Source organism: Chiloscyllium plagiosum, chromosome 6 (genome assembly GCF_004010195.1).
Source record: "Chiloscyllium plagiosum isolate BGI_BamShark_2017 chromosome 6, ASM401019v2, whole genome shotgun sequence".
In the NCBI taxonomy this organism is placed as follows: Eukaryota; Metazoa; Chordata; class Chondrichthyes; order Orectolobiformes; family Hemiscylliidae; genus Chiloscyllium; species Chiloscyllium plagiosum.
In genome coordinates, this window is record NC_057715.1 from 93,440,899 (window position 1) to 93,452,970 (window position 12,072).

Genomic DNA, 12,072 nt, shown 5'->3' on the forward strand with positions numbered 1-12,072 from the left:
AAGAGAAACTGATGAGTTTCATCACAGTTAAGAGTACAAGCTTGTTTTAGGAACTATTCCAAAATGACAGTAAAAACATACTAATATTTAGCACAGATTAGAGTAGTGCTGGTACAGCACAGCAGGTCAGGCAGCATCTGAGGAGCAAGAAAAATCGACATTCCTGATGAAGGGCTCCTGCCCGAAGTGTTGATTTTCCTGCTCCTCAGATGCTGCCTGATCTGCTGTGCTTTTCCAGCACCACTCTAATCTAGACTCTGATCTCCAGCATCTGCAGTCCTCACTTTTGCCTAATATTTAGCACAACAGATCCCATAAACATTAAAATCACTCTAATCTTGGATTCTATTTCCATTAAAAAAAAATGAAGTCTTTAGATCAACATTGCACAATATGTTATATAACCAATTTACAATGCAAGGTCTCTTGCGCAAGAAAAATAGCCAAAATCTGGCAACAAGTGGTGTTCCACAGGGAACAGTGCTAGGACTTGTTTATCTTATGGACTTTTGCAGATCTCACCGATTGGCAGAGATTCACATAGTGAGGAGTGTTGAAAGATAGAGCAGGATATAGATTGTAGATTTTGGCATAAAACTGTCAGGGACTGTTTAATCTGAAGGAATGTGAATTGGTGCCTTTTGGAAGATCAAATTCATGTGCAAATTATACAATAAGTGGCAGAACCCTGAGCAGCATTGACAGAAGGATCTAGGTGTACAGTTTCAGATCCCTGAAAAAAATTGCCACACAGTGGAGGTGATGGTCAAGAAGACATACAGCACGATTGGCTTCATTAGTCAGGACATCAAATATAAAAGTTATATCGCAGCTGTATAAAAAAGAAACTTTAGTTCGGCCACATTTGGAATATTGCATGCAGTTCTAGTTGCCTCACTACCAGAGGGTCATGGATGCTTTGGAAAGGGTACAGAGAAGGTTTACCAGGATGTTGCCTGATCTGAAGGGTTTTAGTTATGAGGAGAGGTTGATAAATGCAGATTATTTTCACTGGAAAGGTCGAGACTGAGGGGCAACCTGAGAGCTCTACAAAATTATGAGAGGCACACAGATCACAGATAGTCAGAGGCTTTTTTCTGCAGGGTGGAAAGGAAAACCATAAGGTTGCAAACATTCAAGGGAGGTGGGTGGGGGGGGGGGGGGAGGGGGGGGGGGGGGTGGTGGCAGGAGTTTTAGGGGAGAAGTATAAGGAAAACTTTTCACAGAATGATGGGTGCCTGGAACATAGCCAATGGAGTTGGTGGAAATAGGCACATTAGTAAATGTTTAAAGCATATCGTCATAGATACATGAACAGGAGGTCAACAAAGGGATAAAAACTTCTTATGGGCAATAAGTATTGGGTCTAAGTAAGGATTAGGAATTGGCATAGGATTTGTGGGCTGAAGAATTTGATCTTGTGCTGTATGGATATATTGTATTCTATTTTTAAAAACAACCATTGACCTAACACTTGCCCTTTGCACAAAAAGAAACTTTGTTTAAAGAAATCCAAGATCACGACAATAGACTAAATAAAACAGGAGTGGATAATCCATTCCAAATATTAAAAAGAAAAAGTCTATTCCTTAAAGTGCCAACAGCAACTCACTGACATTCAAACCTACCAAAACGCCAAAGAGAAAATCTAACTTTCTCAGAGGCCAATATTCTGAAAATCACCGTAAAAGCCATAACATTACTGACAATAATGAATTTTGACATCATTCAGCTGTAAGTATGCTCTTAGAGATATGGATCAACCAATAACCACATTCTCAATTTCCAAGAAACAAAGCCACTCTCCATCTTCAAGTTTCTTTGGTGTCACGCACATTTCAACTCTCACCTGTCAACATCAAATCCAGGGTTGTATCTGACAGCTGACATCTTGTGCTCATTCATTTCCTGTTTGATGTTTCCACAATCAACACCCTAAGCATAAAAATAGCAGAGTTAAAGAAAAACCCATGACAAAAAAAATTGGAAATACAATACAAGTCTGCAAAGACCAACATTCTGTTTGAAAAACCTCATCTGATCTCATTAGCAATTTTTCAATTTGTTTCAACTCGCTGTGTTTTTTTTTGCATCCCTTCACACAATAACTAGTTTGTTTTTGGAATTACAGCACAAAAAAAAAGTACACTGCACTCAATACTAAATTAAAAATCCAGTATCACACAAAGTAATGGTACTGGGTGTTTTAAGGATCTGAAAGTTGATTAGCTATTTTATTGTAATAACTGCACATTTTAAATGGAAATATAAACCAAAATACAGAAGTTTTCATTACTGAGACATTTACAGTACAGAAGGCAGCCATTCAACCCATCAAGTCTGTGGTCAGCTAAAGATCTGACTCCATTAATCCACTGACTAATCCATAGTCTAAAGGCAATGTTCATTATCTAATGAGTGTTTATGTTGAGTGTTCAGGCAGTGAGTTCCAGACTTCCACCACTGAAATAATTTTTGTTCCATAACCTTTTACATCTTACCTTAAAAATCTACACTCCCTAGTTACTGGTGCTTCTACTAACTGAATGTATGCCCTTTCTAAAACAAGAAAAAACTAATAACCACTAGCAATAAAGCTAGCTATGTATTCAATTGAGTATTTACAAGCAAAGCTATTATGAACAACACAAACCAAAAAAAGGTGAGGGTGGGGGGTGGGGGCAGGGAAGACTAAATTGAAATGGAGTTGAGGGGCAAATAAAGCACCATATCCCCTGTGGTGCCCATCTCGCTTTAAAGGCATTGCCAGCACAGATAGTGTGATCTTTCTCCAATGACATCTGGGCACAAACATGACCACAGAAGAGGGGTAGACAATCAACAGATGATACCCCCCCCCCCCCCCCCCGCTTACAGCCCACTGCCTAGACGCATTAATAATCAACCTGGCCAGACCCATGAGGTCCTTCAGCCTACAGCCCCCGTACCAGGTGCTCAAAGATCAGGAGCATGAGGTTGAAGTGCAACCAACAACCTAACAGAAGGCATCGTGGGTTACTAAAAAGGGAGGGCAAATGCTCACAACCAACCAAAATAAACAGCTGGATTGGGATTCTGTGATCCTTCACAGTCTGCAGTTATAAGGGATTGCTGTGTGCTACACCCTCCCTCCCAGATCCCCACATAAAGCACCCTTCATTACGTTTTGGCTGCAAAGCAGCAAATTTGTATCTCAAATCTGCCTCACGCTTCATTGTTCCAAGGAAAGCAATCCCAGCCTATCCAAACTATTCCTCATATCACACCCTCCAACCCAGGCAGCATCCTAATAAGTCTCCTCTAGACCATCTCTACTGCAATCACATCCTTCCCAGGAGATAGGATCAGAACTGAAGCTCTGGCAGAACCACTATTTTATACAGTTTAATACAATCGCTCTACTCTTATTCCAAACCTCAGCTGACAAAGGCACATATCCCACATGCTTCTTAACCACCTTATCAACCAGCCCTGCTACCTTCAAGCATCTATAGATATGCAAACAGTCTCTGATCTTCAGTACTTTCTGGAGGGCGACCACTCCCTTGAAACCCCTTGTCTTGTTCCCCCTCCCCAAATGCATGACCTCATTTTCCAGGTTGAATTCCATTGCCACTGATTCACCCAGCTGACTAATCAATTGATAACCTCCTCCATAACATTCCCTCTGCTGCTTAGCACAGAACTACAGGGAGGCTCAGTGCATGCGAATTGTAATGCCGGTGAACAGCTGGAGGTTACTACTATATGTGGATCTCAGACATTGTGTGGCAGAATGGAAAACAAATTAGAGGGAATGTTACTTATCATACTGCCAATCTCTCTCGTCTACAAACTTAAGTCATATGTCCCCCATGTCCCCACCACCTCAAAAGTTGGTGATGTTTTACTGACATCTAAAAAGCAGCAAGGGCCCCAGAACTAGCCCTGCAGAACCCCACCTTCATCAGACCTCAAGTCACTAAAATATAGTCACCTTCTGGGTCCAAAATTGGCTGGGAAGCAATGGCTAAATTTGGTATCCATGGGCATTTAAGTTTCTTGAACACAGACTTCCATGAAGAGAATGACATTTATCACAGACAGCTCATTCAGACTGCATCAAATGCATTACCCTCCAACAACCGCTCTCCACAAATCAATGCTAGCTACATTAACTCTTCTCTTTAAACGCAGATATTTTCACTCCCTCAATTTAACAACTTGCCCTACCACAGATTAGACAGAGTGGCGTTAATTTTCTGATCACAAATGGTTCAGAGTCTGGACAGGAGATTTCCAGTTATGCTCCAAGGTGGAGGGGTGGGGGAAAATGAATTGGCACCCATCTGTAATTCAACCAACTAGTTGGTTGCAACAAAGGTAATTTTTATTTATAAAAACCCTTCCCTTCACCTTGGCCCCAAAGGAATTTTTTCAGAGCAGCCAAACAAACTAGAACAAGAGAGTTAACAAATGTTGAGTTTATAAACTGCTAAAATGAGAGACGTGATAATAGAAACAAAGATTAGAAGCGTGAATGGAATAAAATCTCCGGCTTCAGCAAGTGAATGGCAGAACGCTCGCTGTCAAATTGAATGATTAGGTAGTGCTGACTTTGATAGAGACAATCATTTCAATACTCTTGACTAAATTAGCTAACAGGCTCCTGTCCTGTTACCTTTTTATCAAAGGCTTCACTAACATGCTTGGTTTATAGCACTCAAAGCCATAAAAAGTCTCTGCAGTGCAGGGGCATCTAATAGCTGTCCCCTTCACACCCTACTAGTCCACATAAGCACATCAGCCTAGAAACATACAGATCATGAAATGCAGTTGATAAAATAACTTTATGTAGAAATAGTCCCGAAAAGGTAAAACAGACATATTTGCTGTTGGAGACATAACCCACAGCCAATGGCTTGCTGAGAAGTCATTAGTCCGTCATCATCTTTATCCATAGGAGTTTAAAGTCAGGTTGGCTTCGAATTGCATCTCTCCATTCAAGGGGAGAATGTTTGAAATTCCCTGGCTCATATTCAGGCGTCACCTTCCAAAGATTTTTCCTTAGAGCTTCAGGAGACAGTGACTGAATTTATATCCAGTCTCATTAAATGTATCCACTGTGTGGTCTCGGATTACAAAATGTGATTTTAAAAATTCCATATGTCTGGATAAAGATCACTATTCCAGAAATACAGCGTCGCCAGTGTGTTTCCTACTTGAGTGTAATCATCATCGTGGCTAAGCTGAGATTTAAATACCAGAAAAAAGGACATTAAAACTTTTATTCATGAAAGAAACAAAGTGTGGATTTTTAAATAAACGGTAAAGTGAGCATTAGTGCTAAACAAAATGTTGCAGAATTAATAAATGGAAAACAAAAAAGGGCAGCAGGTGGACAGGTATTTTCTATCAGGTTTCACTATAGAGAGAATACAAGTAACATCCCTACCATGGCTATGATCAGGAAGGAATAAACCAGAAAATTACGCATTGCCAAGGAAGCAGTATTGAAAAACGTGGAGTTGCAAGCTGACAATCCTCAGATCCTGATTGATATCAGAGGGTCTCTAAATAGAAACTAGAGGAATGGAGTTGTGAGGATATTTTCCCTGGAGTACACAAGGCTGAGGGATGACTTCATAGACGTTTTATAAAATCACAAGCATAGATAAGGTGAATAGCCAAGTTCTTTTCCCCAAGGTAGGGGACTGCGAAACTAGAGGGCATTTTTTGAGAGGAGAAAGATTTACAGGGGACCTGAGGGACAACTTTTTCCATGCAGAGGATGGTGAATAAATGGAACAAACTGCAAGAGGAAGTGGTAGAGGCAAGTACAATTACAACATTTAAAAAGACATTTGGACAGGTATGTGGTTCGGAGAGGTTTAGAGATATGGACCAAATGAACAATTGAGACTAGTTCAGTTTGGAAACCTGCCCAGTATGGGCAAGTTGGGCAGAATGGTCAGTTTTGTACTGTATGCCCAACAAGTGAGTTCGCTGATCTATTGGCTTCAGTTTCCCAAAGTGACCCAATGAGGTTCAAATAAAAATGGAAAAAAAAAAATTGTAAAAATAACTCCCTTCCTCAAAAAGGCAGGCAAAGCCGGAAACAACATTCCAGTGAACTAACATCAAACCACATTGAAGGTGTTAAAAGCTATTACTAAAGACATTATAACAGGGCACTTAAAGGCCAAAAGGTAGTGAGGCAGTCATCATGGTTATGTAAAATCATCTTTATAAGTTAGAGGTCTTTGTAGTTTTAGGGTGTACAGTAATAAGCGATGTACTTGGATTTCCAGAAGGCATTCAATATGGTGCCACAAGGCTTGAAGAGAGGATTGACTTGCTAACAGAAATAAGCATAATAGGTCATTTTCTGGTTAGCAAGATTTAATGAGTCTGTGCCAGAGGGATTGTGCTGGGCCCTCATTTTACAATCCAAAATGACTTGGATGAAGGGACTGAAGGTATGACTGTAAAATTTGCTGATCATAAAAAGACAGGTTCAAAAGCAAGTTGTGCAGAGAACATAACTTAGCTATATCCCTGTGTAGCATCTTAGGTGATTGAGTAAAGACCCAACAGGGAGAGTATAATGTGGGAAAACATCAAAATGGCCATTAAGGGTCAGAAACACAAGAAAGAAGCACGTTAAAAAAAAAGGGAGGCGAGGTTGTAGAGCTCAGATGCAGAGGGATTAGATGACCTAGTGCAGAAATCACAAAGTTAGTGTGCAGGTACAGCAAGTAATTGTTAGAAACAAATAAAGAATTAGAACTTTTTTGCAAGGGGAATTGAACACAGTAGTTAGTTGACAGGCAATGGTGAGACCACATCTGGAGTTCAAAATTGTCCTTATTTAAGAAAGAAGGTAAATGCACTGAAAGCAGTTCAGAGAAGGGTTTCTGGAATGGGTGAATTGTCTTATGGAAAAGTTGGATAGGCTTAGAGTTTAAATAAGTAGAAACTTGATCAACTGAAACTAAGTGGCTGTGAGGTCTTGAAGGGGAAACCTGAAGAATGTGTTTCCTCAGAGGGGAACTAGAACTAGTGAATGTCCACTATTAAAAATAACAAAGGGACTGTTCATTAAGTCAGAAAAAAAGTGAAATATTTTCTCAAAGGACATTGCTTCTACCACCTTGCCAGAGTCCTTGAATATTTAAAGCAGAGCCACACAGTCTTGATAACAATGAGTTGAGAGATTCAGGGATTGGTAGCAATGTGGAGTAATCAGCCACAATCATATTGAATGGCAAAGTAAGCTCAAGGCATTAAGTGGCTTACACCTGCTACATATTCTGCCTTCTAACAACAAGATTACTGGAGGAAAGACCCCAAGTTACATTTCTATGACAGCAAACAGTAGCTTTTATCAAAATGTAGTTTCTTTTCAAAGAAAATAGTTCAATTGTAATTTTTGTACAACATTTAAAGAAATCTGTAAAACCCTGAACATTGTTTTAAAGCATTTTCATCAGAACCTCACATTTGGATAACAGAATAAGCTTAAAACATTACATGTTAAAACAAAATCATTCCCTAGCCAGAGGCACTGTTCAATAGGAACAATGCAAAGCAAAGTTCTATGGCCTGAGGGCATAACTATTGCTTTTGCATCAGTACATTAGCATGCAGAAGAATGATCCAGTTAGCATCCACAACACCACATGCAGCTTTTCAGATCATTTTACTCTGACAAAGAAAAAAATAATACTTTATTTGAAATGCAAGTGTTAAAATTGCATTTATCTCAAGAGCTGCAAAGAAGAATCTGCTACAAGATGAACAGGGTCTTTTTAAAAATAAAGAAAGAGTTTAATCTTTATATTTGTTATTCCCAGCCAAGTTATGGATTGTTTTTCAGCAAATATTCATGGGTATACCATCCCCTTCACTTGAATTAAAATAATTCACAGAAACAGGACTAATTTACTAAACAAAAAAAAATAGGAAAAAACAGCAGCTGTAAAAATCAGCTACAGTAAAGAAACAAGCATAGGATTCAGTACCTTACCTAATTTTAAGTATTTTCAGTAGTCCTGAGTTTCTGCTAATATTCAGCCAAAGCCACAAATTTCATAATCTTAAGTATAGAATCAATAAAGACTAGTCATAGTTATGCCAATGGGAAAAAGGAGAGAGTTGGATTTGTGAATGTATCAGCACTTTTAACAGGACAAAGGTTGGGAATAAAAACCGCATAACACTTATAAACCAGTCCTGTTTTTCTAAAGGACTGCAGACAGAGCAGTTTCTAAAAACTTCCTTTAACTTCTGCCTGGTCATGATTTTCTTTCAAGTTGACTTCCTCCCTATAGAGAAAGAATATCATTAGATACTTTATTATGGAAGTATTTTTTTTTTTAAAATGTGTAGTTTTAGTTGGTTTAGAAAGACTTCTCTTCACCCCCACCCAAGTTGAGAGAAATTTAAAAAACACTTTTTTCAATGGTTGAATTACTTACATTATGTGGTACAAAATTTATCTATTAACACATTAATACTTGACAAACAGCATTTCCTCACCAGAAACAGCAGCACAAGTTTTTAAAAGCCCTTTCCATCAATTCTGAATCAGTTGTGATAGAGGCAAACATAGGCACAGAAGTAGGCAGTCTTTATCAAATAGAGAATGGGGAAACGGAAGCGGAGCTTGAATCAAATGCGATGCTGTTGTAATTTACAACCTCACCCCAAATTACAGTCACTACTCTTCTCCATTAGTGTAATGCCCCAAGTGTTACTTTACAAAATTCAATATCAACTCCCTCCAGCTGGAAGAACACTCAAGCCCTGATAAACATCAACTTGCACATTTAAAAACAAATCCAAACTGGAGAATGAAAGTAAGACTTTAAAAAGCTCAGTTACCCATTTGTAGCAATTAAATTGTCATTTAAACCCATCACATGGAGTCAGCTTAACAATAAGGGTCATCATATTAACACCAGGCGATATGGTGGCTCAATGGATATCCCTGCTGCCTCACAGCACCAGGGTCGCAGGTTCAATTCCAGCCTTGGGCGACTGTCTGTATGGGTTTCCTCCGGGTGCTCCTGTTTCCTCCCACAGTCCAAAGATGTGCAGGTCAAGTGAACTGGCTATGCTAAATTGTCCAGTGTCAGGTGCATTAGTCAGAGGGAAATGGGTCTGGGTGGGTTACTCCTCAGAGGGTTGGTATGGACTGGTAGGGCTGAAGGGCCTGTTTCCACACTATAGGGAATCTAATCTAAGACAGTAGAGGTATTTTCTGGAGGGTGAGAATCTTTGAAACATTGAATATTTTTGAGGCAGAAGCCACAAGATTCTTGACTAACAAAAGATTATCTGGAGTAAGCAGAATGATTTAACAGAGGCCAAAATCAAATCAAACATTCTTATTTAATAAAAAAGTAGACTTGAGGGAATGAGTAGCAAATTCCAGCCCTAATTTGTATGTTCATTAAACCTAATGTTATCAATTTGATTTGTTTTTAAACTCAATAGCATGGAGATAGCAAAGACAAAAAAGTGATAACACTTTAATGCAAACACCAAAGTGGGATCTGTGCCACAAGTGCCAGCCAATGACCTTCAAGAGAATCTAATAGTTGTCCCTTGACATTCAATAGTGTTACCATCACAGAATTCCCACTATCAACATCCTAAGGGTTACTATTGACCAAAAGCCATACAAGTAGCATGTTTATAAGAGCAGGTCAGATTAGAAATCCTGTCGTGAGTAACTCACCTCCTGACTCCAAAGCCTGTCCATCCATCTACAAGACAAATTCATGACTTGTGATGGAATACTTTCCACTTGCCTAGGTGAGTGGACTCCAAGAACACTCAAAGCTTGATACCATCCAGGACAGAGTAGCCCATTTAATTGGCACCACATCCACCACCACTCAGTAGCAGCAGTGCATACAGCACTGCAGAAATTCAGCAACTTTTCCCAAGTTGTACCTTCCAAACCCATAAACCACCAAGAAGCACAAGGGCAGAATGATGGAAACACCACCTGTAAATTCCCCCACAAATATATCAGGAGAAAGTGAGGACTGCAGATGCTGGAGATCAGAGTCGAGAGGGTGGTGCTGGAAAAGCACAGGTCAGGCAGCATCCAAGGAACAGGAGAATCGACGTTTCGGGCATAAGCCCTCATCGGGAATGAGAATTCCTGATGAAGGGCTAATGCCCAAAATGTCGATTCTCTTGCTCCTTGGATGTTGCCTGACCTGCTGTGCTTTTCTAGCGCCACACAACTCAGAAATGCATCGCCATCCTTCAATACCACTGCATCAGTCCTACCTACAGCACAGGGGCTGCAGCAGCTTCCCATCACCTTTTCCAGGGCATTTTAGGGAGAGACATACACCCTATGAATGTATTTAAAAATCCCAATTCTTTGAACCATTAGAGTCCTCACCATGCATACAGTTCAACATTTCCATTGGGGATTTATAAGGGAGATAGTATCATTGAAAAAAGGCGGTTGATATTTTAAACTGCAGTCTGTAGCTGACGTCTGATAGCATGAGATTCTTATTTCCAGAGATATGATGATTTGGCAATGGACATACATTAGTTGAAGGCTTCCTTATCGTGGAGAATACGCCAATTGGCAGTTTCTTTTCTTTTATTGCCCCTCCCACTCGTCCTAGATCAGCCCAAATCCCAACACTTTTGCTGATCGTGTAACGGTCGGTGGGTGAATGGAAAAGTGTATGTTCCCATTATTACTCGAAGACAAACAAACCTTCTTAAAAAAGTCACAGATAGTTCCTGGATTAAAACAAAGTTTGGTTTAACAGGGACGTTCATTTTAAAAAAAACTGTCGACAGGGGATAGGGATATCGCTGCAAACAGCACTTCCCCCTTAAAAGATGAACACGGGGGGAAATTTGTTTCTCACTTCCCTTCAATTAAACCACGAGAGGGAAAAGACCCACACAGTATTCTTACCTTCCAACTAGCCCACAACACTTTCAGCCGTGCAATATTGCCTATTTGTTTGTAATGTTCCATTTTAGTGCACTCATCGCTTTTGTCGAATCCATCCTTAGTCAGTCCCCCTTTCTTCGGGTCCATGGAAGGCTTGTTCTTAAAAAGAAAGTTGGATACCAGAGGGTAAGGGAGAACAGAGCACTTAATGGGAAAACAAAAGCTGCATTGACATAAGGTTGTAATGTTCCATAAGGTGCTGGTCAATCCATACATAACATAAACTCATCTCCACAGGCGCAGTTGGAACTGAACTGAATTGAATTAGACCCAAGAAGGGCTGCGGTAGAAACAAAGAACAAACTTATCGGTTACAATGTTACGTGGGGCAAAAGTTTAAACAGGATCTAGTAGACTTCTCGGCATAGGCTACGAAACTAAAACTAATAAGCCGTACATAGTTCAATAATGAGAACACCAGTATAAGCTCGTACGTCCCCGAGGTATCGGCTGCGGGTAAGAGGTGAATTATTGAGGCCCACCACGATTGGTTTATTTTTCAATACCTCAAGGCCCTATTTGTTACCAGTTTATAAGACATCTTTTGTAAAATTTTGCATGAATTTTTTAAAAAAGTCACACGCTACTTACTGCTGAAATTGTGCTTGACAACAAAAAAATTCAGCAATTGGTTTAATTGCATGAAAGTTTTCCAACCAACAAACCTATAACATGATGAGAATTTATACTACAGGTGGACGAGATGCTGATTGGTGGGCAACTCCACTTTCATTGGTTGAGGTATTGCCATGGAGAAAGCAAAATAGTCGGCTCCTCAAATGCCCAGGTTTTCAAAAAGTCACAAGGCTTGAACTTACTTTGATTGTTTGCAGAGAAAGGTATGGATAAATGTGTTTCAATGAATAACTTTGAGTTTGACTGATTGTTCTGAATTGGGTGGTAGCATTCAGGATTGTTCAGCAAGTGTTGCCAAATTGCAGAATCACAGCTAACAATTGATGTCTTTAATTTTTGGTATTACAAGTCGAGATGATTGTGTACAGTCTGTAACTGCCTATCATGACCAAATGAAAGAGCTTGCTGTCTGATTCAGTCAGGCAATCATTGCGCTAATGTACCTGGCACCACAT

At 39.8% G+C, this 12,072-nt stretch overlaps 1 protein-coding gene across 1 annotated transcript in view; it reads right to left on the reverse strand.

Annotated features, from left to right (window-relative positions):
* The window catches only part of tpte (transmembrane phosphatase with tensin homology), a 64,619-nt gene extending 52,960 nt beyond the window's left edge, over nucleotides 1-11,659 (reverse strand). The window contains exons 1-3 of the mRNA XM_043692713.1: nucleotides 11,573-11,659; nucleotides 10,943-11,080; nucleotides 1,850-1,935 (exon numbers count right to left, since the gene is read on the reverse strand). Coding sequence (XP_043548648.1) covers nucleotides 1,850-1,935; nucleotides 10,943-11,068 — 212 coding nt within the window. The 5' untranslated portion in view covers nucleotides 11,069-11,080; nucleotides 11,573-11,659. The remainder of the gene's footprint in view (nucleotides 1-1,849; nucleotides 1,936-10,942; nucleotides 11,081-11,572) is intronic.
* Nucleotides 11,660-12,072: the final 413 nt, after the last annotated feature.